Source organism: Drosophila gunungcola (assembly GCF_025200985.1).
Source record: "Drosophila gunungcola strain Sukarami chromosome 3L unlocalized genomic scaffold, Dgunungcola_SK_2 000009F, whole genome shotgun sequence".
In the NCBI taxonomy this organism is placed as follows: domain Eukaryota; kingdom Metazoa; phylum Arthropoda; class Insecta; order Diptera; family Drosophilidae; genus Drosophila; species Drosophila gunungcola.
This window is the reverse complement of record NW_026453181.1, coordinates 1,872,501-1,899,866: the sequence shown is the minus strand read 5'-3', so window position 1 is coordinate 1,899,866 and position 27,366 is coordinate 1,872,501. Positions and strand designations below refer to the sequence as shown.

At 37.4% G+C, this 27,366-nt stretch overlaps 5 protein-coding genes across 7 annotated transcripts in view; 2 read left to right on the top strand and 3 right to left on the bottom strand.

Moving 5' to 3' along the window:
- Positions 1–27,366, bottom strand: part of LOC128259909 (venom dipeptidyl peptidase 4) — an 86,167-nt gene that overhangs the window by 46,784 nt on the left and 12,017 nt on the right. The gene's annotated exons all lie outside the window — the stretch shown is intronic.
- LOC128259878 (girdin) lies at positions 3,897–5,809 on the top strand. The gene is given in 3 exon segments (XM_052992493.1): positions 3,897–3,909; positions 4,066–4,670; positions 4,672–5,809. Coding segments are annotated over 3 exon segments (1,755 nt in total). The 3' UTR covers position 5,809.
- LOC128259927 (uncharacterized) lies at positions 9,523–11,220 on the top strand. 2 transcript variants are annotated; one of them, XM_052992565.1, is made up of 3 exons: positions 9,523–10,848; positions 10,924–11,094; positions 11,144–11,220. In XM_052992565.1, the coding sequence occupies exon 1, from the start codon at positions 9,773–9,775 to the stop codon at positions 10,214–10,216; it is 444 nt and encodes a 147-aa protein (XP_052848525.1). In that variant the 5' UTR covers positions 9,523–9,772; the 3' UTR covers positions 10,217–10,848; positions 10,924–11,094; positions 11,144–11,220. The 2 variants fall into 2 exon arrangements, with proteins under 2 accessions (XP_052848525.1, XP_052848524.1); XM_052992564.1 differs by having other exon boundaries at positions 9,523–11,094.
- LOC128259929 (uncharacterized) lies at positions 15,299–15,901 on the bottom strand. The gene is given in 2 exon segments (XM_052992567.1): positions 15,299–15,628; positions 15,630–15,901. Coding segments are annotated over 2 exon segments (342 nt in total). The 5' UTR covers positions 15,795–15,901; the 3' UTR covers positions 15,299–15,451.
- On the bottom strand, positions 22,185–23,433 carry LOC128259922 (dynein axonemal assembly factor 6). Its single transcript, XM_052992557.1, has 3 exons — positions 23,107–23,433; positions 22,643–22,875; positions 22,185–22,582 (listed from the first exon to the last, which is right to left on the bottom strand). Exons 1-3 carry the CDS (start codon positions 23,234–23,236, stop codon positions 22,319–22,321), a joined length of 627 nt encoding a protein of 208 aa, XP_052848517.1. The 5' UTR covers positions 23,237–23,433; the 3' UTR covers positions 22,185–22,318.

Sequence of the window (27,366 nt, the reverse complement as noted above, 5' to 3'; positions counted from 1 at the left end):
TCGAAACGACTTGCGGTCTAGGTCAAAGTCAATATGAGGGCTTTCTTTTTACTTTGCTAACTAAAGGTCAACTTCAGAGAAGGTTTTCGAAGGGATAATTAAGAGATTGATGATGAGATAATATTAATGAACAAAATCGGCTATATATAGGTCAAAAATAATTTTAAAGAACTGAAAACTCACACTGATCAATAAATGGAATAGTAAAAATAAATATCTGACTATTGAATTCTAAATTTTATAATTTAATATTAAAATATTTAAGTAAATGTGGGAAACATAAGATTGTATTGCATTGTAAACATACTAAATTCACATTAAATTTAATATTATTAAAAAATAATTTTTGTTAAAGTTTTTTAATTTAAAATTTAGTTTCTAGAAAAATTTGTTATAATAACAATTGAATTTATAAATAAGCATTCCTTTTTGCCTCCGGTACAAATTACAGGAACGGATGACTTTTGGTTAATTTTGATGAATTTTTGTTTTTTAATTTTCGCTTTTAACCACACAAAGAAAAGCATACAATCAATTAGTTGAATAGAAACAAATTAATAAACATAACATGGTAAGGGTTGACTTATTAAAACTCTATAAATGTCTTTGTGATATATGCCAAAATCCTTTTTACTTATTATCAAAATTTAAAGCAATGTATACATTTTTTCACATGTTTAAGAGACTAATCATTAGGCTTCTCCTTACAGACCACAAATCATATTTAGCTACTTCGCTAATAAAAATGAGCACAAACAAAAACTGATCAAAAATCTACAAATCCTGCAGTTTAATTTTCCTTCCCTTTCCTCCGTCCGGAAAAAGCTTTTTTCAGCTGTCAACTGGTAAATGCCGAATTCTATCAATTTGCCATTCAATCATTGCACTAACGTTGCTAAGCCGACTATGCAAATTGAAGTCAAGAGGCATTAAGTCCAATCCCAAAACTAAAACGCTACTCCATGACACAATTGTCAGGGTTTTATCGGCTTATTCCTATGCATGAGTGCAGACACTCACACGAACATGCTCATGTTCACACAAATACACAGCTCTTATCGCAAAGGAAATGCTTTGCCAGTTTTCCGCAATTTTTTTGCTCTATGTTGAACTTATGTGGTACATGCATGCATATATCAGAAAATCTATCTTTTTTTGGTAGTTGAACTAAAAACTAGTGTATTTCTGGTATGTTTTATCTAAATAACTTCTTAGGTAAACTAAAAAGGCACAAGATAATTTTAATCCAAGAAAGAATTAGAAAAAAATTAAAATCATTTAAAAATTACAAAAATTAATAATAAAAAAGTTTTACATAAATACAGCTTATGGCTTTCTTCTTTTTTACTTGACCTAAATTAGAAGAATAGCTCTATACCGTTATATACATTTTATTTATACACAAAAAGGAATTTTAACGCATGTGTATATACTGCTCATTTAGAGGATACATTTAGAGTTTCAAAAAAATATTGTTAAATGAGAAAAATATCTTTAATTAAGTAATTCTTTTTGTGTATTTCCAAATCGAAAAAAGAAAATAAGTTTTATTTACGTGAATTGAAATAGAATTTAATATGCTTTAAATTTAATCTAGACTTGCTTACACATATGTCAAAGTTCACGCTATAAAATACTTTGTACATATTTACCGTCAAGAAAAAATGCTTAGAGGAAATAAAAAATAATTGAAAGCAGGTTGATTGATTGGGTGGATTATAGCAGTTAACTAAGGTTCTGGCACTTCCGAATTTTGTTCACCATCCCTTTCTATGTGAAATTTTGGAAATTGATGAGCGGTTGAAAGGTGATTTATTGCGGAATGGAGAGGGTCTCTTTATTTCTCTGTCTGTGTTTGCTTATCAGGTTTCGGCTAGGTTTTTATTTAGCGACACATATTTTGCTCAATTTTATGTAGTATTTCAATAATGGCTACCTTTTTCGCAATTTTCAGAATAATTGATGATAAATGCCGAGAACCATATGTTAAAGGTCACCGAAAAATAGGTTGAGATGGGTCAATAGAAAAGAGAACAGCTTACTGTAAGTTGAATTTAAAAAAATCAATACAAATAATCTTTACAAGAAAGAAATTATATAAAAAACAGTGTAGCCAAATATATGGTTATATACAGTCAAAAAATAAAATTAAAATATTAATACTAATCGTTTAATGTCACTTAAATACCTTTAATCAGCTTCAGCCGATTTAATTTAAATAACGCCTTGATAAGACTGGCATCAAAATGTTTTAAAATGCTTCATGGTCGTATAAGCTCACATAAAAATAAAGTAATACAAAAGTCAATGATAAAGTAAATAAACTTTCAATTTTTTAAACCTTCTATTGCACTGGCTTAAGCCATTTAATAGGCTAAATGGCTCCAATAAAATCAATAAGAATGTATAACAAAAGAGAATTTTTGAGGAATATTTTACAATTGACTGCACTTTTAACAATTGTTTCTTGTACAATGAAGAGGAATGGCTTGGGTAAAAAATAAATGTTTTTGATATCTCAAAAAATACCATTAAATTTACGCATTATTCTGGCTATTAAGTATCGCTTGCCAGGCTTGAGCAACGCTTGCCAATTTTCCGAAGCTGCTCAACTATGCCAACTACTTAATAAAGTTTCAAGTTGCTGGTATGCCCGGGGCCATAGCACCTATCATTTGCATCTGTCTTCTCGCCCCTAATCCCCGAATTTCCCCAGGTTTTCCGGTGACTTTTCCCGTCCAACTACCGCAAGTCAAACGCGAAAAGTTCGATTGCATTTTTGGCGGTGTTACCTTCCGTCGTCGCATGTGGCACGTTTCTGGTGGTTTGCCACCGCATGACGCATACGCCACGTTGACTAATTAAACTAATCTCCTCGCTCGATGGCTGGGCAAACACCTTGAGCTGAAATTATTCGAAATCCCTCAGCATCCGAGCATAGCACATAAATGTGTATATATATTTCACTTTATTTCTGCGGTTCAACTTTTGCTGTGATTTCAGTTTTGGTTCCCTCATTTTTTCAGCTTTTCTGCTTTTCCGCTTAGCAATTTAATTTTTGTGCTTCCCTTTCTTTATTTTTCTGTTGGCCTTCCCGCCGTGTTTGCGTAGCTGAAATTGTTTTCCATTTCAGGTTTTCCGCCCGCCCGCGGGGAGCGAAAAGCAGGAGCTGGGAGCTCGGGGGGCTGTCTTGTTGGGTGACTGGATGTCGGAGTCGCAGTTCTGGCTCCCTGTTGGGTATCCATTTCAAGTGGCCCTGTAGCCACAACCTGTGCGATGATAACGAGTAAATGCTGCTCAGGGCATTGCGAATTGCATTGGGTTTCCCACAAATTTATTCTGCTTTTTCGGGTGCCCAAAAGCTTGAGTTTAGTGACAGCGGGAGTTAGCATACCTGTGGTTTTGGGTGTATTTTTGGAAATTCTTTGATAATAATACATGTTTGTAAAGTTTGTTTTACAATACATTTTTGTCGGTTTGAGAAAGATTCGATCTTATTATATTTCGACTACGTCAAGTTTATAATTTAACTTTGCTTTAATTTACGTCATCCTAAGATTGCCGGTATAATTATTAAAGTTGAACAACAAATAATTAGCTAAGCTAATTTCTTTTTTATTTTGTGATAACAATTGTTAAATTTTAAATTAATTGTAGAAAACTCTTAACTTTTATGACTTCTGAAGCTTCCCTCTCGGTTAATAAGCACAGCATGCAAATCGATTGGTGGTCACCGCTCTTTGCAAAAGGTTACTAATAGTTCTCTCTCTTGCCAGTTAGTTGAACTTGGCAGACCGGCGACAGAAGTCCGTGGACCGCAGTGAACGTGACAAACATGAAACCAAAGGTGAGTTAAATATATCCAGCTGCCAAGATGTGTTCATTCAACACTGCGAATGTCATGCACAGGTATTGATTGCGTCACTACTACCACTGCTATCTGCAATTGCGTCGATGGGGTCCCATCGCACTCATCGCCACGGAAGGCTTTCTAATCAAATAACAGCACCTCCGAGGTATGAACAGTGCGAAGACTACAAAGATATTTCCTCGTGGATGGCTGAGCATCTGAAGCTTATGCCCAGTTGAGGAACTTCCAGACAGATCTGGGAAGGCTATTAGGCTCCCTTAATGGAACTTCTTCTCCGCCAAAGTGCAGCTTCTATGAAGAAATCACTTTGCAATTAATCATTAAAAATGTCAATGCAATCGATCAAGGAGGACAGCTTAATCAGACCGGAGATATTGGAAGCGATATCGAAAATGTTTTACCCAAGATCAAAAGAACCCTGGATAAGGGTTTTAAAAGCTGTTGTGGTAACCTGCGAGATTCCATTCAAATGCTTAAAGATGATATCGAAAAAAGTGTGCAGAAACTATTAACAAAATCAAATGATGCAGAAAATTCTAGAGAGATAGACGCGCTACGTGATAAACTAAATTACTTTGAAGATCATATAAAAGAACTTAAAGCAAGGTTGGATACGATTCAAAAAGATATGGTTGAATATAAAGCAACTACCAAATGTTGTGCAGAACTAAAGAGACAAATTCAGGCACTAGATATTAAAGTAAAAACGACCAAAAGCGAAGCAGATGAACAGAACCAAAAGCTATATGATAAAATAAAAGCGCTGATGGATAAGCAGAGGAATCAAGATGACATAGCAATCCATTGTAAAAACAACTATCAAAGACCGTGGCGAAAATATTAAAATAATAATTGACAAGTGCGAAAAACTTTGTGGCATTGAAGATGGATCCGACGTGAGGCACTTCGAAAAAAAAGATATTCTTGATTTTGAAACGAAAATCGAAAACATGCAGAAGCTCATCGAAAAACTCTCTAATAAACTGGACGAATTTGACTTTCAGACAACAAGTTTTAATGCAACACTGCAAATTTGCCAGGAAAATGTAGAAAAATTATCCAAAGTTAAATTTGAAGTTCAAGAGTTACAAAACGATCATATATGCCCAACGGCTTCTTCAGAACGCCCGGTAACTGTACGTGAATGGTCTCCCAAAGATATTTCACAAAGACAAATAAATTGCTTCATGATTCAAGATGACTTAAAAGATCGCATTAAGGAACTTCAGGAAGAAAATGAAATCCTGGGTAAAAAACTACAAAAATTGACGAAGTGCTGCCAGAAAATTGATCAACTCGGCATTCAAGCCGACCACTTAAAAAATACACTAAAGCAAATGAACCAGACCTACAATGATCAGATAAAATCTCACGAAAATCAATTTAAACATATTCAAAAAAGTCTGGAAGAAACACTTAAGGGATTAAGCGACATCAATGAATCCAAAATTTACAAAGGTCTTCAGGAACAGCTAAAGAACATCGATTCAAAAATAAACATAGCCTATTTAAAGTTGGAAAGTCTAAGCAAGAAACAAAGTGGGACTTTGAAGATCATAGAGGGCACCAAAAATGCAGAAAACTTGTCAAATGAGATGGAGAGGCTTATAAAAGATTTCAACGGAATTCGTCAAAAAGTTACAAGTCAGTTACAGGATTTTAAAGAGAACAAGTTAAGTGAACCGTCACCAAATGATAAGGATCGCGATAAAAATATAGAGAAACTTAACGATATTGTTCGCCAGGATTTGGATAGACTAAAAAAAGCGCTTTTGCAGCATAACGATCTAGAAAAAAAGGTCAAAGATAAGATAGACAATCAGCAAACGCCTTTAAATTTAATGATTGATTGCCAAAAGAAGTGCAAGGGGATTAACAAGATAAAAGAACTTATTGATCAATTAGAGGACGCGGAAAAACTAGCAAAGACTTATTAAAACTTAAACCAATTCCAAAACCAAATTCAAAACCGAATCCAAAACGGAATCCAAAACCAAGACCAACACGAAAAAGAGCTGCCGTAACCAAATCTGATGTTAGAATTGGTGGTATTGATTATACCCCTTATCGAGCTACTGGATAGTACAAAATTTGTTACTAAGCACTTTCGTACTGGTTTTACTGACTAACTTCATGCTATCAACACATAAAACTTAACCAACAAATTCCAAAATTACGATGTGCAATAATAATAATTAATATGTGCTTTTATACTCTAAAAACAACTAAATGTTAAAATCGAGAGTTTTCCTATCAGTTATAACTGTAGTATAACTATAGCTTAGCTGTTATGTTTGAGTTTCTTGGGCTAAACAAAATTCCAAAAATTATTTAATTCCGTATCATTGTTGTATCCTTTAATCAATAATTTATAAATAATTATTAACAACAAATGACTTTAAAAAATTATTAAATTCTGTATCAATATTCTTGAAATTGAGTAATATTTCATATAGTCAATATCACATAATATAATATCAATAATTGATAAATAATTCTTAACAACATATTTTATTGTATTCTTTTGTTAGATAATAATTGAACGCATATTTTCTGACATACTTAGTTATTGTCAAAATATTATTTCTCGAGAATTGTCAGAAGTGTAAAACTTTTAATTTATTTATTTTAAGCTTGTACAACGTCTCTAAAAACTATGTTACCATGTTTCTATATAAAATAGTTAAACTAAATTAAATATTCAAAACCATTAAATGAGCGCGGTAACGGGTTGCACCGACCAAAATTGAAAAATGCCTTTATTTTAAGGTATGAAACTTCCCTCGATGATTAATAAATGCAGCATGCAAATCGATTGGTGGTCACCGCTCTTTGCCAAAGGTTACTAATAGTTCTCTCTCTTTGCCAGTTAGTTGAACTTGGCAAACCGGCGACAGAAGTCCGTGGACCGCAGTAAACGTGACGAAAATGAAACCAAAGGTGAGTTAAATTTATCCAATTGTCGAGATGTGTTCATTCAACACTGCGAATGTCATGCACAGGTATTGATTGCGTCACTACTACCACTGCTATCTGCAATTGCGTCGATGGGGTCCCATCGCACTCATCGCCACGGAAGGCTTTCTAATCAAATAACAGCACCTCCGAGGTATGGAAAGTGCGAAGCCTACAAAGATATTTCCTCGTGGACGGCTGAGCAGCTGAAGCTTTATGCCCAGTTGCGGAACTTCCAGACAGATCTGGGTACCCTACTGAGCTCTCTGAATGGAACGACACCTCTAAGGAAGTGCTGCTTCTTTGAAGAAACGACTTTGAAATTAATCATCAAAAATGTCAATGCAATAGATCAAGAAATCGGAATCCAAGAAAAGCATTTGGAACACAGCGGAGATCTGGGAGAGGATCTGGATAATATTTTACCCAAGATCAAAAAAGCCGTGCTTAAGGGCTTTAAAAGTTGTTGTGAGAACTTGCTTGACTCAATTAAAAAGCTTAAAGATGATCTGGAAGAAAAAGTAATGGATATGGTAAGAAAATTAACTGAGGTAGACCCTGAAAGCTCCAGACAGAATAATGAGATGCAGAATATACTAAAAGACCTTATGGATAAAATGAAAGTCCTTAAAACACGCTTGGAAACGATGGAAAGGCAATTATCTAACCAGGGGACTAATACCCAATGCTGTGCTGAACTGAAAGAAAAAATGCACGAGCTAGACAATAAGCTAACAACGACGAAAAGTAAAGCAGATTACTATATACAGAATATAGAAAATCAGCTCAAAGAGCTTGGGGAAAGGCAACGAAATCAGTATGGCTTAACGACTGCCCTAATAACAAATACAGAAGACCGAGGCGAAAATATTAAAAATATGCTTGACAAGTGCAAGGAAAATTGCGGAACTGAAAATGATTTCGACCGCATAACGCCTGACCTTGTTGCTGTGGAAAAGCAATTGGAAATCTTAAAGAATATCATTAAAAATCGTTTCGTACTGGGACCATCATTAAATTTAAATGCAAGCCATCATACTTGCTTGGAGAATAAAGTGAAGTTAGACGATATTCAATCTCAACTTCTGGAATTGCAAACTGAAAAAAATAAAGCCTGTCTTGAGTCATCATCATCTGACTCCAGAACTAATGAGACTTTCAATGATATTTCCATAAGCAATGCCAACTGTTCCCTTGATGAAAAGTTAAGTTTTAGGATTTGGGAACTGCAAGAGGATGATTTCAGTCTGCGTGAAAAGCTTGAAAAGTTTCCTAACTGTTGCTCGAAAATTGATGATTTAGACCTGCAAGCTGATCTATTACCAGCTTTGCTTAAAGAAATGAACCAAACCTATAATGATCACATTAGAGAGAGCGCAAATCATTTTAAAAATATAGGAGAGGGTCTAGACGACACTCTTAAGAGGATGGGCGATTTAAATAAATTGAAAAATGATGATGGTCTTCAAGAGCAAATTAAGGATCTCAACAAAAAGCTAGACAACGCTAAAACCACTTTGGAAACTCTAAAAGACAAGGAAGATGGGTTGTTTAAACCGCAAAGATGGATACAAAACTTTAACCAACTCGGCTGATGCGTTTGCTAGGCTGAAAAGGGATTTCAAGGAGTTGCTAGATAATATTGACAGGCAGTTAATGGACTTCGCAGGTCCACAGCTGAGCAGCCCAACAGCTGATGACAAGGAAGTACTAGAGAAACTAAACATTGAAGTAAGCCAGAATCTGGACAAAATAAAAAGAAAACTTCTAGGAACGGGCTCACTAGCAAAGCTAATTAGAGATCAAATAGCAGAGCAAAAAGAACAAGCGGGTATAATGCTTGATTGCCAAAAAAGGTGCACGAAACTTAACAAATTGAATGATCTCATAGATCGAATCGAGGACTTGGAAAAGCTTGTTCTTAGAAAGGTAAGACACCAAAACCAATCATAACACTTAAAGTTTTTAATATTCGAGGGGTACTATTTATGTCTGAGAACTGGCAACACAACCTATTGACAACCAAAATGCTGGCCACACCGTTAAAAAGTTTTGCATTTTTTAGCATAAACGTAATCAGAAAGATTTGATGTTCGCTCAAAAAAGGGTCGCGTCGAGTGGTGTACGGAATCGATTTAAAAGTTCGACTTCAAAAGACGTGTGTTAATGTGTGATAAGTAAGAAGTCTATACCATGACTCGTATGATCCGGACACAAACTCCAACAATATTTTTTCTTGGGAAAGTAAATGCTCGCCTGTTTCTTGGGCAATATTTTAAATACAAAAAAGTTATTTTTATTTCCATGTCAAATTAAAATAGTACCCTTCGTAGCAATGTTGTATTTTAATGACTGCATTTCTTTTATATAAATTTAATCTGTATTTATACTTTCAGAAATTAAAGACGAAACGAAATCCAAAGTTATAAATGCAAGTTTTACAATTAACATTTTTTTTCTATGTATTGATTTGCTTTTTGTTATTTCTATATAGGTTAATACCAATTATATATTTTTTTATTAATTTGCCTGTACAGAATTAACCATACTGATGAATTATATTGTGTACCTATGCAAAAGATATTTTACTTTGAATTGCAAAGTGTAGGACTACCGCCAGACAGTCGATTAAGAAATTATAATGTGTGTGTCTATCTGTTTCTATAGGTATTGACCTATAATTTTTTATTAAAACTTCCGTATTCAGCTTTCTTTCTTCTGAGTCTATGGATAAAATTAGGATAATTTTACCAACACATATTTTGTAAAATTTAAAAATTATATCTTTTGCCAAAATCACATCTAGTAAAAATGAATTTAAATGTATTGAGAAATGGAATGATAATATAAGATCCTACGGTATTGCGTATAAGGACTCCCTGAGACAGTTGTCAGTGCTGCACTTAATTTGAGATTAGTATCAAATACGAATGAAGTCTAATAAAAATGATACAAACGGAACTTACAAAAATCGACGATGCCCTGGACATCTGCTACTTGGTGGAGGAAGATCTGTACGAGTGTCTGAATCTCGTGAAGGGCATGACCCGGAAGTCCAATGCTCCCGGGCGCTACACCTTTTTCATGGATACCTTCATGGATGACTGTTCGCTGAACAGCCCAGAGCTCACGGATCAGGATGCTTCGTCCCTGAAAACTGTGGACTCGGAAATGGACGTGCTGAGCCAGCTGTGCGGGGCCAGAAGTGCCCAGGAGCTGGTCGACTCCTATGTAAATGTGCGGTACAAGTTTATCAAGCTGAAGCGCGATTTGGAGGGCACCATGTCGCTGTACCAGAAGATCGCCGACTGCGCTGATCGCCAGGAAAGGGTCTCCCATCGCATGCTTGAGGGCTCCTGGAGCTACAAGAAGAGGATGTGCAGGCACTAGGAATGCCAAGTTCCGAAAACTATTCCATCAAAGGTGGCGAGCGTGTGCAAATTGCAAATTGTGTCGACACTTGGCAGCTTTTATTAAAAATTACTGCCACCATTAGCCGAATCGCACGGCATCTCGGGCGGGGGCAACTTTCCAAAACTCATTTGGCCCGACATGAAAATGAGGCAAAGTTTTTATCAGAGTCTCAGTTTTTCTGGTGTCTCGCGACACAAGTTTTTCTCGACGTTGAGCACGATGATGATGATGATGACGGCAGGACAGTAACAAGTCAGCTGCATGTTTATGAGCACGACAATGGGTAAATACAAATACGGACATGCGAGACGATGTGTGGGGGAAACATGAGAAATTGCCAGCGCAAAACTTGAGATAATGTAATGCAAAAGTGGCCCAGGACCAGACGCAACTTTTCCATAACGCTTTGCCAACTTGGCCCTGTGTTTGTGCAGCGTAATATTTGTGAGCATTATTTTATATTTTGTTTCTGTTTCCATTTTTTACCCTGCCGCCCGAAAGGGGAACCTCGGCACTTCGTTAGAGGAACAAGTAGCCAAGACAAGGACCCTGGTCGGCCAACTGGACGGCTGCAAGGACATAAAACAGTGAAGTTTTGCATATTTAAAGTAATATCAAGGGGAAAACAAACTTTTCTTTTTCATTATTATTCTTGTTTCTTTTTCTTGCTTTATTACCCCAAGGGGTAGGAAGTGTGCGGTCCATTGAGCAGAGCCATCGGGATCAGGAGGGTTTTGAATGGGGTTCAAAAGGTGTTCATTGAGTGAATGTTGCGGTCAATCTTTGTGATGAAAAAGTCGAGGGCAGAGGTGCCCACCATCAAGTATAAAGTAAGGGAAAAATGCAGGAACAAAGTAAGTGTTCAAGCTTAAGTTGAATTTAATTTAACCAGCTTTTAATCAGGCCTCCGACGTTAATGGGTTAATTATTTTGATCGCTCCCTAGTGCATTCGGTTCATAAATTTACGTGCCCCAGTTACTGCAGTTTCCTTCCAGCATATACCTATGATAACCATTGAATTCTTTTTTTTCTGCACAGTATGTGTACAAAGCAGGGGTATGATGCCAATGCATCCTCTATTTATTTTTTTGGGAATGCAAAAAATGTAGGGGTTTGCTAAATAAAGATTGTTTTTAATTAAGTTAAATGTAGAACAATTTTTGGTACACAGAAAATACAAAAATATATTATATTTAAGTGTTTAATAAAATGTAATAAATTGAACAGAATCCAATGCTCTTTACATCTGACTCTAAGCTTTTAAATCTTAAAAATCGCTTGCCAAGTATTTTTAAGTCGGAGCCGTTGACTAAATAGTGCTGACTTGTTATTTATACACTTCTTGTGCCCAATGGTGCCTGAGCAAACATTCGCCATTAAACCGCGCTTTATGGGGCCCACAACTCTGCACAGCAATCGATTGATATGAGTTTGAGAATTTATTAGCACTTTAATGGCCCGGCCAGCCGACCTGGGCCCAGAATTTGGAATACTTGAAGCTGGATTTGGCTTTCGCCATTCCAAGTGCAGCAGAAGTGCTTTAAGCATGCCCACTACCAATTTGTAGAGGACTCTCGTCTGCCAGTAGAGTCTGCTCTCTCGCAACTAAAAATAGCTGCCCAAAATCAAAGTCAAGAATGTGCAAGAAACGCCAAATTGTTTTGCACGTCTAGCGGCAAATGGAGTCTGGATTCCCTCTTCCGGCAACCTCATACTCGGCCTAAGTGTATCCGGAATAAGCATTCGTTCAATACCAACATGAGTAGCTGCAAAGTCCTCTGTTTTGGGTTGCCCGGAGCTCGAGAGTTTCTCGTTTCGCAGAAGGTTTGTGTTGTGGGGGCCATTTAGAAAAGATTTGCCGAACAAGTTTGTTTAATTAAGATTTCCTGCGGGCCAGTTGATTGACTTTAAGTGCCGGGAACTAACTGAATTAATGAGGCAAGCCCCTCGCAAGATGAGCCCTCCAGACAGTGCCTTGGGAAATTACATTCACAAGAGGTTTGGGAATGCGGGCAAAACCATTAGAACGAACAAATATTTGCTGGATTAATTCTAGCAGAAGTGGAAGGCGGTCAAATTTGTTATTAATCTTGTGACAAGTGCAGAATAAAGAGTTCCGATTAGTTTGTTTATTTCATTTAAGTGTACCGCTTTGCATTAAGTAACTTACAGAAAAATAGATAAAGCAGTCAAAAGTTTCTTCCATTCCCCTTGCAATACTTTTTGAATTTAAAACAATTCATGATGACATTCAAATCTAATAAAATCATCAAGTGATTTACCCAATGACAAGATTATTGAAGCATTACCCCCAGTAAATTGTTTTTTGCTTGAGGAAGATTACTATATTTCCAGATAACAGCTGAGCCACGCCCAAAAGGGATTCCATGTTAAATGAATTAATGACACAGCCCGAGGGAAAGCCTCAAAAAGTAGACAACAAACAGGAAAAAATGTCTCGAGCAGGCCACAGTTCACAAATATGTAGGAATCTTTCAAAACGGGCAAAGGGAAAACACGCTAAGCACTTCCGTATGAATAAATATTTAATCAATCAATTTCGACAATTTTCCTTTTCGGGGCTCAAATGCATAAACAGACTGGATACAATTTTATTTGCCGAATGATGATGACGATGAGCGTGATGAGGCTGCCTTTGTTGCTGTCGTTGAGGCATAAAACAAGTCAGACACATAAAAGTAGATTTGATTGAAATGCTAATTTCCACAGATTACCAACGGGAAAAGACTGCCGCGAAAAAAGCTCGAGTTCAGTTCTGAAGTTTAGTTCCTTTTCCATATAGATATGTTTCTTTTCTTAGGTATTTGTGTAAATAAAAATTAAACAATAGGATTTATGCTTTCTTAACTTACTAAATAATATGAGCAAGTTTCATTTTTAGAATTAAACGTGGTGGAAATAAATTCCAAAGTAAAAATTTAATAAAATTAAAAAAAATGTTTTTTAACTTGATTTATTTTTTTTAATAAGCCAACCAAAAAAATTAGAAGGATTGATAAACTGGCAAAAAAGGGGTATTTTTTAAATTGAGAAAAAAAATGTCTAATATTATTTGTCGTTGTTAAATTAGTTTAAGTTAAGAAAATTAAAAATAAATCAATATTGTCATTTTATAAAACATATTTTTTCTTGGGTTGGTCCTTTTCTTGAACTGTTTATCCTTTTTTTCCATTTGTTTTTTTTTGCCTATCAGTTTAGTTTCTTAAATTGAGTACTGGCAGCACTGCCCAAGTCGTTTAGAGATGGTCATTCGTTGAAGAGTGATAGTCATTACCATCATCATCAGTATTGGCAACAGCCAGAAAGCCTTGAATATCTGTTGAGTGGGAACCTTCTGGCCAAATGACAGTCGAAACCCATCAACCACAGCCTTAGATTCGGTTTCAATTTCAGTTTCGATTTCAGTGGGATTGATTTCCCATGAAAGCCCGTTTTCCCTCTTTTCACTCTCGCATTTTTCCCTGATTGTGATTATCGAAACGTTATTAGTTCGTCTGCTGCCTGTGACAGGTTACATTGAACTTGGCAATTTTGGCCGTTTAGGTCTGCTCGGCGTTCCATATTCTAAAATGTGTGGAGACTTCAAACCAGGAGAAAGAGTGGCATGTGTGCGTGAATTTATGGGCTCGAGCTTGGCTTTTAGGATTTTGTGGCATTTTGTAATTGATTTTCATGTTAGGCTTATATTGAAATTTTAATGGATCGATGACGTCAGGCGAGGCAGGTCTATCATCTGGGAGAGAATTCAAAGCAAGTCGGAAATCAAAAGCTAAAATCATGACTTAATTCAATCACTAATTGCTTTTATGGTTGGGTATTGAGAGTATTAATGATTTTATTTACTTTAAATAACTATCTATAGATACAATTAAGCCATATGAAGGAATTAAGCCATAAGGGCATCGTTCCGTTTATGTTAGTTGCGTCATTAAAAACTTAATTAATCCTGCACTTATTTGAAATATCATTGCAGGGGAGTTATACTTATGTTTCTTATACATTCGCCTTCCTGCTCAGCGTGAAAGTTTCAAATTTATCTTGGAACTCGAAAGCAGTTCTTCAACCATTTTCCATCCACTCAGGCAGCCATTCATTCAGCCGAGAGAGTTCACTCAGTCAACTCGGTTATCACACACAGTGCGTAGTCACAACATTGAGGCAAAGTTTACTTAAGCATGAAGCGGAGAGTTGTGACACAATGCGACTCCGAGCGACTGGGAAATGCGAGAACTAAGGACTACATTCCCGGCTGTGGACCATGACAAACTGACGCAGGAGCAGGATTCTGAGCGGGTGGCCGAGCAGCAGCTGCAATGTGCCACAGTTGCACCAGTCGGAGTGATAAACGCACTGCACAATTGCTGCCACCGAGCATTGCCGAGATTTGCCAGCTGACAAAATGCTTTTGACATTTTTGCAAGTTAACAATAAAAATATTTCATAAAAATTTTACTGCTGCTGCGACGGCATTTTATGGCAAATTATGTTTGGCTTCATTTTTAGTTTTGCGCTCAGTTTCAGTTTCAGTGTCAGCTTGTTGTCAGCTATGTCACATGTATTTTTGCCAATAAGTCGGTCGGTAGCCGACCAACTTGAAGAATGTCCTTCCTTATTTATTGCTTTTAACATATTTGTTTGGCCCCAGGGCAATCCGTCTTTGTATGTGAATGTGGCGAAAGGCAAATTCAAATTTCAGCCTCAAATTTCCCGACTTTGACTTTCATTTCGGGGCTCGGCAAAGTTTTTGACGAAAACAAAAGGCCCTTGACAAAGTGCAGCTACTCGGAATGGCTCTGGGTAACATTTTTGAAGGGCGGTCAATGAAAAGTTTATTGTGCGAGCCGAAAAGAAGTCATAGTTTGAAGGCAAAGCGGAAGGCCTTTTGCCAATTGTATGTGGAAAGCCCAAAATAAATTGTAAATGGCGTTGGGAAGTGGCTCAAATTATGGTGAAAAGGGTTTGGTTTACATTCGAGTTTTGGGCATGTTTATTATAGGGGATCAACTTTATAATTCACTTGTTTTTTATGAATTAGCTTGGGTTAATTTGGAATTTATTCTTGAACATACTGTTGGCATAAAACTTGAAGAATTTTTCTAGGCTGTGTACGATGTTGTGAATAAAAATTTTGAACAGGCAATTGTTTAGCCATAGTGAACATTAAAGCTGAATTTAAAATTGTCATTTAATCATTCGTTAAAGGCTTCATTTGCTCCTGCGGTATTATCTATTCTCTGTGGGTTATCGCCACCCGCCAACTTGTCTGCATTATCGACTAGCACCGTCGAGGGAATCCGGGCCTTGAGGTTCCGCTTTATCTGGGCCATAGCTAAATTGGCCAGGCTTACGCGTTTCGTGATCCTGCTTCAGTCGCTCCTGGATGTTGGAAAACATTTGCTCCGAAAACTGAGCATCCTCTGAGGTATCCAGAGGCACAACGGCTGTACTGACGGCACTGTTGTTCCGGCTTATTTCCTGGTAGGACTCGTAACTTTCGAGTTCTTGAAATTCATCAGATTGTTCGTCCGACATTTAGGTAATTTGACTAGTTTGCGAGAGCAGTGAAATTTATCTTGACTTGGTCAGATATGGGAAATTACACAGACATAAAAAAACAAAGGCTTTTACAACAACACTGACACAAACCGAAGGCTTCTACAATAACTTGTATTTAAAATTTCAATTACTAAAGTTAAACGCACAAAATTATATAAAGCGATTTGTTTAAAAACAAATATTTGTATGTAATCCAAGACTTCGGGAGTAATGACTTGAGAAAATGCAAAGCCTCTCAAGAAAGTTTACCCCATTTGGCATGTAATCAACTGTGAAATGTGTCCAGCAGGGTCATAAAATCAGAAATCAATTAAAGCCATTTAAGAGTGAGACGAGCAAAGAATATGGATGCCGAGAGTCGATGCCAGGGCACAAGGCAAATAAATCTGTGAAACGACTCTGAAAAAGAGCGCACACTCTGGGTGGCGGGATAAAAGTTGCCCCACAGCTGAATGAAGCGAGCGAAATCAAAGTCTATAACTTAACGACTGCAATGAGAATGATGCTGATGCTGATGACGATGTCGACGATGTGGAACGCCCTCAAGGGCGAACACCCGTTCCGCCACCCACAACATCCCGCTCTTGGAGGTTGGAGTCCCAACGCGGAGACAAAGCCAAAAAAGACGGAAATGCAGCATTCATTCATTCTCGCCATTTTCCCCTTCCACACCCCGCCGTTCCATCACTCTGTCAGTCTGTTTTTCGCCTTCATGTGCTAAATATTTGCCAGCCATTTCTTTATTTTCCTCTGGCCTTTGTCGCCAAACTGGATTCCCATCCTGATACCCATCGCTTTGCCACATCGTAATAAAGCAATAAATCTGCGGAGGAGCTGCTCCTCCTTTATAATAAATTCCTTTACGCATAAAAACACTTACAAATGAGTTTTTGTTCAATGGAATAAATGGCATGTCGCTATAAGTACGTAGATATATCTATAGCTATGTCGCCATAGCTTCGAATGCATGTTCATGACTGCACCCAGTCAGAGTCACACACTCGGCTTTCTATTTATTCTGGGATTCGCTGAATCCACTATTGATAATGCCATTTGGCATTTGCCTTGCGGCTGGGCTTTGACTTTTGCCGACGTCTTTTACTTTGTGGGTTTCCTATTGAAAACTCGTTGCGCTGCTAAGAAGGCAACATTTTTCAGCTGGGCCCAGTTTTTACGCTTGTATCATTGGGCAAAGTTTAGGGTTGGGCGGGGTTAAATTGAATTTCGGGGATATGAATGGGGTTAGAGGCCTTATTTGGAATTGACGTTGGTTCTTGAAAAGTTTGAAAAATACATATTTTTTTTTTAAACACACGTTATGTGATTTAAATAAATTTCAAATGTTTGAGAATACAAAAAGATAAATAAATATTTTTCAACAGCATTTGTAAAGAAATAATGGGGTACAAATACATAAACTATTTATGCATACACTTTGCTTTTAAGAAAATCTTGGAATTAATTTATTATTTAACATATTAAGATGTTAATTTATTCAATTAATTAATAGTTTTCTTAAGAAAGATAAAACTTAGATATTTCTGCAATTTTGTTTAACTATTTAATTACATGTTATTTTGAAACGTGTTTTTAGGATATTTCACATTAAATATTAAAATAAACGTGTTGAGTTCAATATAAATTATATGTAGGAAACACATTGCCAGGGAATAACCCTCTTTAATACCCATTTAATTCTTATGCTCCGGAAACTCGAGTTGTTCCCTAATCTGCTGTCCAAATCACTTGGCAACATGTTGCGCAGCCAACTAATTGATGATATAATTGAATGGTCTGAGACCATTTCCCACTTTGTTATGTTCCTGTTCCTGTTCCAGCTCAATGGCCCATATCCCCTATCAAAGGCAACATCTGTCAGACCCATCACAATAAATAACCATATAGTTATAGTAGAGTTTCCTGCATTAAAATGCCATCATGCTGGAGATTAATGCGAAAAGGTCACGCCCAGCTCCTCGGGAGGTGAAAGCCATTCACTTCAGTGAGACATTGACATTTGCTGCTGGCTTTTCCTTTCCTTTGTTTTTGTTACTCAGGCTCTGCTGTTTCACTTTTGTGTATTGTTGGTGCCGCAGGACGCGACAGATGAGACACGTGACAATGTCAGGGCAAACATAAATGCCGTGTGTCAACATCCAGGTCGCAAAAAGAACTAAAGTGAAAATGTCTTTTTATCAACTTTCGAGAGAAATCCTGACAAGTGCACGGAGAAAAAGTGCCCTAAATTGGACGTTAGCTGGTTTTCGACAAAATATTTTATTTTTTTTATAAATTTTCTCTAATTAATAATTTAACTAATTTAACTAATAATTTATCTCTAATTAGTTTTTGTTAGTTATCGTGTTTCTGCCATTCTATTTGTAACGGCTCAGTTTGAGATCAAATAAGTTAATTCTAGCTCAGTTTAAAACATCAAATAATTCATTTAAAAATATTTTAACGTAGACAAAGCGTTTCGATTTCAGCGTCATAATAAATTAAATGTAGGTATTTAAGTCTAGGTATTTAAATGTAAATTAGGTTTAGCTTTGACTATTATTATTTTTTAATCTTTGGATATCTATTTTTAAACCAATATCATAGCAAAATTACTTGTTTAAAAAAAAAAACATAAATAAAATATAACTTTAAAAAAAAAAAGTTAATTACTTAAGTATTGTTTTCTTACATAATATTTTCTAAAAACATTGTTATTATTTGTGTGATAAAAACTAAAATACCCAAACAGCTACATAAAAATTTAGTCTTAACTGTATCAAAATACAAATTTTTCCAAATAAAAGTTGTTCACTTCTAATGCCTTTATACAATTTATTAAGATTAATATATCTTTGGAGCTAAAAAGTTAAAATAGAAAACGGAACTGCAATGGCCATTTTTTCTTCTCTGTGCAGATGTGTTCGCTCTTCCTTTCGGCTTTTTGGGGATTTTTGTTGTAGTTTTTACATTTGTCTTAATTAGGGGGTGGCGGTCTGAGAAATAGAAGCCACTTGAAGAAATGGGCTTGAAGGGCCATCAGATGCCGCTGGCACATGGCACTGACTTGTCTGACTTTCTACGGGCTTTCTCTCCTCAGCATTTCTCCGCTCTTCTGGGGCACACGTGTGCGACTTAATGGCAACACTTTCGCATCCTGCGAGACCTAGTATGCCGCTCATGTCTGTCTGTAATTTATATGGCTGCTTGAGTGCCACAGCACTTCCCCCTCCGCCCACAGACGTTTTTGCCTAGCAAAATTAGTTATTACGTTGAATTAAACTTGAAAAATGTGTTAATGGGCTCGTTCCGTCCTGTTCAGCTCCAACTGTGACTCCGACCAGGCAACTTAATTAAATTCCACAATGATTTTGTTATTTCGCCATGTAGCAACAAGGCAACTTCTTGCCTAACTACAATTACCAAAGATGCCAGAATGCAGTGTACCACATGGCGTATGTGTGATATTTGTGTGCTTCGCTTTTTCCGTAAGCGCGGCAACTTCTGACTTCATACTTTCTGTCTTTCCTGGTATCCCGTTTAATTTGTTTAGCCTTAATGAGCTGTGAAAAGTGTTTTGGGCGAAAATTGGTGAAATTGCGGCAGTTGAAGCAAACTGTGTGAGAAAATAATGATGATCAAAAAATAAGTCTGAAGTCCTGGGTTACAAGGGGAGTATTTTTTTGTAAGTCACATGGTATAATTTAGGATTTCATTTCTACACATTACAACTTTCCTAATATTTTGTTAAGCTTATGTAATTGTTTTATTAAGCAAAGTTTGTGTTTAAAGCAATAGCTGCTTTTAATATTTCTTTACTAAAGTATATAATGCTACAGAAATAAAAATGTATTTATTTTTCTTTACTCGTATGCGAACATATTTTCTTAAACTGTTTCCAATTAGCATTCACAAGGACACATTGCAACTTAAAAGCCGTTTTCCCAAAAAAAAAATTCTTGTATATATCATTTCGTTTTTATTGAAATTTATTCGGGCTTTTAACTTTTAACTGTGTCGACATGGAAATGGTTTTACTGGTAATTAAAAATAAAACCTGCAGATTTATGTGGAACGGAAGCTCAGAAAAAAAATGAAATAAAAAAGGAGAATGTTTTCCAGTGGCCAACAAGGACAATGACATTCAGATCCCATGCAAGATTCAGTTTCAGCAGGGTGACTTGCTTGCCGGAAAAGCTTAAGCCGTAAGCCGAGTTGACTTTAATCAGATGGCAATTAACAGGGAACGGAAAACAGGATGACATTGGAGGGGGTGCAAAGGGAAAAGGCGGACGTCGCATTAACGAGAAAAATTGTTCACTTTTAGCTTTCATCATCAGTTTATTGTTTTAACCTTGGGGCTGAACTATTTGTTCCAGTTAACCACTCACAAATACTCAGAAAAAAGCGCTCATTGCCGCAAAAGGAAGTGTGGCCTTTGGCTTATTGCATTTTTCAAGTGTGGCCAAGTGCTACAATTATTTATTGCGATCCAGAAACACAGCCAAGGACAAGCCATCGTTCAATGCTGAATATGTTTGGGGTTTAAAGTAGTTTTCACACACAATATTTTACTCATATTAAAAATTTGGCAATTTTCCTGCCCTGAGGTTGCCAAATTTCGCAACACAATTGCACATGGGAAGAATGCGCCCAATTTGCATTTGAATTTTGTGTTCCCATTTGCCGGTGTAGCTGTAACCGTATTTGTATTTGTGTTGTCGAAAACTTTCCTAAAAGATGATAAAAGGGAAGTGGTTCTAGCCGGGATGATCATCGTGATGATGATGCAGAAACGTGCGTTTGTGTAAATGAGCTGAAAAAAATTTGGGCTTTTTTGTCAGCCCTTTTCTGTTGGTTTTTGCGTAGTTTTCCAATTTTTTTGAGGGCGGCAAAGTTTTCATTTTGTTTGTTTGTGAAGTCTACCATCAACACATGGTAATTTTTTTGTTGTCTTGTTTGTTTTTCCAAAAAGGAGTATTCCGAAAATGCTGATACAATTTCTGTTTGTTTACCTAGCCGTCTTCTTTCCTTGAAGAGTTTGCTTTTTCCCATCATGGGTGAGAAATTGTTTCATTTGTATGGGATAAGTATTCGTGTGTTAAATGAAAGTTTCAGTCTCTGAAACCTTTTTCATCAACCATGTCTTTTCTACCATTTAACTTTGACTTAATCTTGGTATTAAAATAATTTGATCTTTGAAAGCATTCTCCCTAATTTGCTGTAATTCACATTCCAATTCCACCACGCTGGCCACGAGACCCAGGCATTTAAATTGAATTGAAAGTTTTCCGTCGACAGCCGAGTCCTTGTCAGATGATTTATCATCATAGTCCTGTGGAAAACTTTCATTAAGAAAATAAGAAGGAAGCAAAAGGTCTGAGACTCCCCGGTTCCCTCATCCAAAACTAGTTGGCCAGGCCAGGCACGCACTTCCAGCTGCCCAAAACTTGAGTTTTTATCTTTTTTCGGCTGCTGTGTGCCTGTGTGAGCTTTAACTTATATATTTTTCTTTTTGGTGAGCAGGATGACACTTTATCATGTCTCTGCCGGTGACCGGGGTGGCGAAAATCGAGGCGCAGCTTGCCCGGAGCGCACAAATTGAAATGTGCCAGTGTCAGTCAGAGTAAATGAGGCAAAACGCAGCCGCAGACCCAGCGGGAAGTAATTGGGTGGCCCGCAGCCTACACCAAAAGTCCCTGTCCCGAAACTCACGGCCTATTAGGTCGAGCAGTCTGAAAAAATCACGATTTTCAACTTTGCCTTTTGCCTTCCCTTTCTTTTTTTTTGGTTTTGTCGTATTTGACTTTTGTGTGTCTGTGCTTGACAAATATTTAGCCAAAGTGATTTTTGACAGCATCATAATAAAGGCTGCCCGAGCGCCCAAGGAATACTTCATGCTTCGTTTGAGCGTAATTTGCGATTGACCCGGCAGCACGGCACATGCGGCGTATGCGCAATTTGGTAGGAAAACAAGCCAAAGTGCCGACAATTGAATTGAAATTGCGGGAAAATTCGGGTAATGCTCTAGCGTCAAAATATTTGCTTAGGCCTAAGGGATTTCGGAGCTGAGGGTCGTTCAACTAAATTCATCTTATGTTTTTACGTTGGGCCATTTTTCAGGAAGATTTCTTTGTGGAGGATATATGAATTTAAGTTAAGGCAATCGGAACGTTCTAAACGTTCGAAAACGAAACTTTTTCAAATCCTATACACTTTGAATTGGTTTAAACTGATGGGCTAATTGGTCAATACAATTTGAACTGATCTTAGATAAAGAGAGAAGATCTGTATTAGCTTCATATTTTATTCTCCAACAAAACCCCAGGGTATTGAAATAAAAACAAAATGTTGCACAAAGAATTTTGACGTATATGTTAATTTTTCATTCGGATTCGGTCACACTATAATTTTGGTGATAATGTTTGGTAATTCATCAACTTACGTGTGGAAGTTGGTGTTAGTAATGTGTAAGAAACAATAAATGGAAATTATTTAAGATTTTAAAAATTAACGTAGTCTAGCTCCCGTTTTAGGCGCAAAGTGAGCCGCAGCTTCTTGAGCTCGCTGTCGTACTTCGCCTGACATCGGTCCACATCGACAGGATGGGGAAGCGGCAATCGTAGGCGATATAAGCAGGTACCCAGATCCACTTCAGTTTCCTGCAAGTTAAGCGACATTTTTTCGGCGCTCATTTCTTCATCAGGCAGGGAAATCTCCAGGATAAGATCTTCACAGCTGGCCGAGGAGCCAGTGCGATTGCCCATCTATTAGGTATACACATATTGATGTTATCTGCATTGCTATATAGGTGATAATTTTTGCACCTGCAGGAAAACGTCCTCGGTGCCCACAGCCTGGCGATAGGTCATCGTATACTCTGGACTCTTTCGGCTTTCCAGAATATCGTTTTCCTCACGCTCCTGCTGCTCCTGCCATTCTTCCAGATTCTCAGGCTGTTTTTTCTCCTCCTCCACCAAAGGAGTCGCCAAAGGATTGGGTTTCTTTTTACTTTTGCCAGCAGGATCTGCCGCCTTGCTACGCCCAATGCCACCAGGATCTAGGTTCGGAAACAGATAAACACTATTTTAAAGCTTGGTTAAGGGTAATCCATGACTTAGGCTCTTTCTAAGCTAATAGTCTAAAGGACACCCACACGGACAAATAACAGAAATTATACAATTTACAGGGAGAGGGTCGACACCTTCCTCAGTACACATAAAATACTTGCCATTTAAAAGAACTAAGGTCCTAATACTTAACAAAAACTAAAATTTTTAAATTTACTAACTCAGCTTATGAACCACCATGGACTCATCCTCATCCTCACTGCTGCTGTAATCGATGCCGCCTCGCTTTTGATTGGGATTCAGTAGGTCCTGCAGCAACTTCAGCTGGTCCGGATGATCAAAGATCGACATTTTTGCACTGAATATTTTAGCTCGGATTTTCTCACTATTTCTTTATGTAGTAGAACAATTTCTTTTAGCAAGGCTTGGAGTTCTACACAGCTCGGTTGGCTCAGACCGAATGAGGAAAATCTACAGCCATGACAACGATTTTCCAGGCCACTTTGTTGATATATTGATGATTTTCTTATGAACTTCACTTGGAAAAAAAATCGGCGTTTCTCCCCATTGAGATTCTAGAAACCAGGCCAGCTAAACACATTATATGTGTGTTCCTCGAGTGTAGTATCCATCGAGATTGTTTATTTAGTTGCCCAGGAAACGTGATTCGGAATTTCCCAGGCAACGTGAAAATTCTTTAGCTGCTCTTTTCCATGCCGGCTGAAATCCATGAAGGATTGCAGGGTCCCCAGTTACCCTATTCAACAACAGTTTACCGCCACTGGCGACATTTCACTTTCAACTGGGAGGAAACTATGGGACCCACTTTAGGCATTTCAATTAAAAACTTGGGCGGCCCATTTAGTGGCAAACTTTTTGCCGGAGACCCAACTGTGCTCTAACAAAAATATTTCACTTGTCAAAAACAATTGTTTTGTGAATTATAAATTGTGTAATTATTGTTCCAGGCTTGACCTTTCCCCTGGTCAGGGCCACTACAAATTATGAACAGCGAAACAGAACAGAGCAGAGCAGAACAGAAATTTGCATTTTTCACGCGCTGCTCGAGTGGCGAAGGGAAACGCTAATTTGACTTTCAGGCAAAACCGAGGGTAGGGCAACACGAAAACGTGGCCGAGTTAACAACACGATTCTGGCCAAGCTGCCTGGATCAGTTACAATGGCCACGACCACAGCGGGGACCCCAGTTTGGCATTCGACAAAAAGGATTTTCGCCTGTGGACTGCCCCTGTTCCGGCTACGTGTTTAATTTGTTTAACACGAGCTGTCGGCCAAAGTGTCCGGCGCACAAAAAATGGGGAGCCCCCATTCGAAAGGGATTTCTCTTTTTGTTCTGGTTCAATGGCAACCTCTTGACAGCTCGGGCCGGGCTTAAACCGACCACGGAGTGTCCACGGACCATGGCTTTGTCATTTGCAGCTTGGGTAAACGTGGCACTAACCCGGCTTACATTCCGGTTCGCCAAGAGGAGAGGGCACCGTTATAAAGGACAAACTCAATTTATACGAACCCTTATTTAAATAGATCTAAAGTTGAATTAAATTGGAGCATGAAAATTTGACTTACCAAAAACTTATTATTAAAGTAAGCAGACTTTTTATTGTGTTTACTAGTATAAAACAAATAATAAGATAAACGTTCAAAAATTTAAAAATGTATTTAATTTGTATTTAATGTCTTAGGACACACGAAGAACTTTACTGAAACCTTTTTTATTTTAAAACATACGTTTTAGGTATAAATTGTGAATGATAAATTGAAAGTTGTGCATTTGAGTTTGTGGAAAGAAATTGAAATTCATTTATTGAATGGCATCCAGTTTTCACATATACTCTTTTTACTTGTTCTGGAAATGACCATGAAAAAAGCGCAGGCCTGATGAATTCTTACGAAAAAGAATATTTCAATAAAATTTTAAAATAAATTCCTTGCTTAAGTCCCATTCCGATATGGCCAATTTCATTCATCTGCATCACAAAAAGCCACTGAAATCTGTTCCATCGAAGGCAACGCAAACATCACGAAACAGAACTTTCACCTTGGGCTCGCAATGCAATCCAACTATCGCTGTCAACAAAGGGTATTGTTTCGCATTGGAATGCACCCCAACATATATGCCCTGATCCCCCAGCTGACGTCACGCATCCAGACAATGAACACGGATCCATAGTATAGTTGTATTTCGCTTGTCGCACACATTTCAATGAACTGCAGAGGGGAAAAAAAAACCGAAGCTCCCCGAAAAGGGCCACGCAAATTTGTGTTGACTGAATACACAAGAGCGACTGTTCCGAGCGAAACCCCCGAAACCCCTAAAACCCCCTTTCGACCCTAAGCCCAAGGCCATTGCCAAATAGATTTTTGTTTCAGTCGCATATGGCGGTGGTATGGGAAAGTCGGCGAAAATGGGAAAAGAGGGACACCAGCTGCACCGAGGGTAAAAGTGAAAGCGTTTTCCGCATTGTGTTGGCAGCTGGGACGTGTCCTTCCGCCCATTCCGCCTCCAGAAGGAATGTGATTTGTGTGCGGCCCCTCCTTCTCCATTCTTGTCTGCTGTTTTTCAGCAAGATATTATTTTTCGGTTCTAACATAAAATGTAATTAAGAAGGCATTAAGTAGCGTGCATAAATCATTGAGCCACATGTGTGGATGGGCCCCACCTGGCATGGCAGCTGGTTTGAGTTATGTAAGAGGTAGCCAGCCGGGAGCAAAACAGCCAACTAGCCGGGAGGAGTAGGAGAAAGTTGGGGCCAAGTTCCCGTCATAGATCTGGGTCTACTGATTGCATTCGTATTTTTTTTTCTAAAGGCGACACACTGGCGCACAATTTTTTGGCCATTTATTTATATATTTTTTCGCTCGTTTTATTTTGGTGAGCAAAGCTGATTCCACTTGGAAAAATTATTACCAAGAGACCCCCTGTGCATATGTTGTTAATTTCAAATGGAAAATAGATGGTTAATATGTAAAATTATTTAATATGAATGCTCTATAAGAGCAAAATATTCGAGTATTTGCTCTAAAAAGAAATTGAAAAATTTAATAAAATTCATAATTAATTACTATATTGCTGACAATTGGAGAGACAAGGAATATTTTTATAAAACTACGAAGTAAATGAACAAATAAACGCAAAAAAGTTTTTAAAAACCAATCACTATATTTTTTTTATTGTGTATCTCTAAAATGGATGCGCCTAGCTGAATAATTCGAAACGAAAAAAAAAACATAACCGCGAAGCCAAAATTGCAAAACAGGATGAACAGGATGTGCAGTCAAGCGAGACAGGAGCAGCATAAAAATAAAACTAACATCGCAAAATCTTCCCTCTCTCGCGCACTCGGCACACAGTGCGGCTGAGCAATGCCAACAAACAAACCAAACATAAGCCAAAAGGGCGCGTTACTTTAAGCGGCTATGGCTTTAAAGTCCACTGTACCACAAAAGGTCAAAAATAAATAGATAGAAAATCCCCGAAGAACGCAGCACAAAAAACGATAAGCCGAAATCTTCCAAAGACTAAACTGGACGGACACCGGACTGAAGTCGCTTAGAGTCAGCTATTGAGACTTGAGTGTAATGGAAAGCCCGCTGGGAAAAACACTCGCGAGAGAAATGAGCGCAAAATAAAGAAAACAAATTGGGAGTAAGAGAGAGTTCAGCAGCTTTAAGCCGGTTGTTTGTAAACAAAGTGAAAGCTTTCACGTCAGCTGATCAAGAGTGAGAGAGAGAAAAAAATGCACAGTGGAGCGCCTTTAAAAAATGTTGAACATCAATTTGCTAATTGTTATATATAAACGTTGACGCTCACATATTTTTACAATTTGCTACTTGTTACATATAAACGTTGACGCATATTTTTATTTTTATACCCTTACAGAGGGTATTATAATTTTAGTCATAAGTTTGCAGTGAAAGAGACAACTCCGACCCTATAAAGTATATATATTCTTGATCAGCATCACTATGAGAGGCGATCTAGCCATGTCCGTCTGACCGTCTGCCCGTTTTTCCGCAAACTAGTCTCTCACTTTTAACGCTATCTGCATGAAACTTTCCCAAAAGTTGTCTTTCTATTGCAGGTAGTACATAAGTCAGAACCAGCCGGATCGGACGACTATAGCATATAGCTCCCATAGGAGCAGTCAAAAAAATTAATGAAAAAAAATTATACCTTTTCTATTTTTAAATTTTTTTTTAGTTCTTCGACATTTAGTAATGATTAAATATTTTAGAATTATGGTTTAAATTTCATAAAAATCGAACGACCATAAAATAAAGCTTTCATGGGAACAATAAAAATATTAAAAAAGAAAATATTTACTTTTTTATTTTGCAATTTGTTTTTTTAATTCTTTTGACTTATTAATAAGTCAAGTCAGAATTACGGTTTTAATTTTTTTTTAAATCGGAAAACAATATTATATAGCTCCCAACTATCGAATAATTGTGCTGCAAAT

Excerpts from the sequence above, each read along its gene's own strand:
- LOC128259927 (XM_052992565.1), top strand. The coding sequence starts at position 9,773 with ATGATACAAACGGAACTTACAAAAATCGACGATGCCCTGGACATCTGC.
- LOC128259922 (XM_052992557.1), bottom strand. The coding sequence starts at position 23,236 with ATGTCGATCTTTGATCATCCGGACCAGCTGAAGTTGCTGCAGGACCTA. Across the intron at positions 22,876-23,106 it reads CATGGTGGTTCATAAGCTGA|ATCCTGGTGGCATTGGGCGT; the intron begins GTTAGTAAATTT and ends TTCCGAACCTAG. Across the intron at positions 22,583-22,642 it reads CCGAGGACGTTTTCCTGCAG|ATGGGCAATCGCACTGGCTC; the intron begins GTGCAAAAATTA and ends TATACCTAATAG.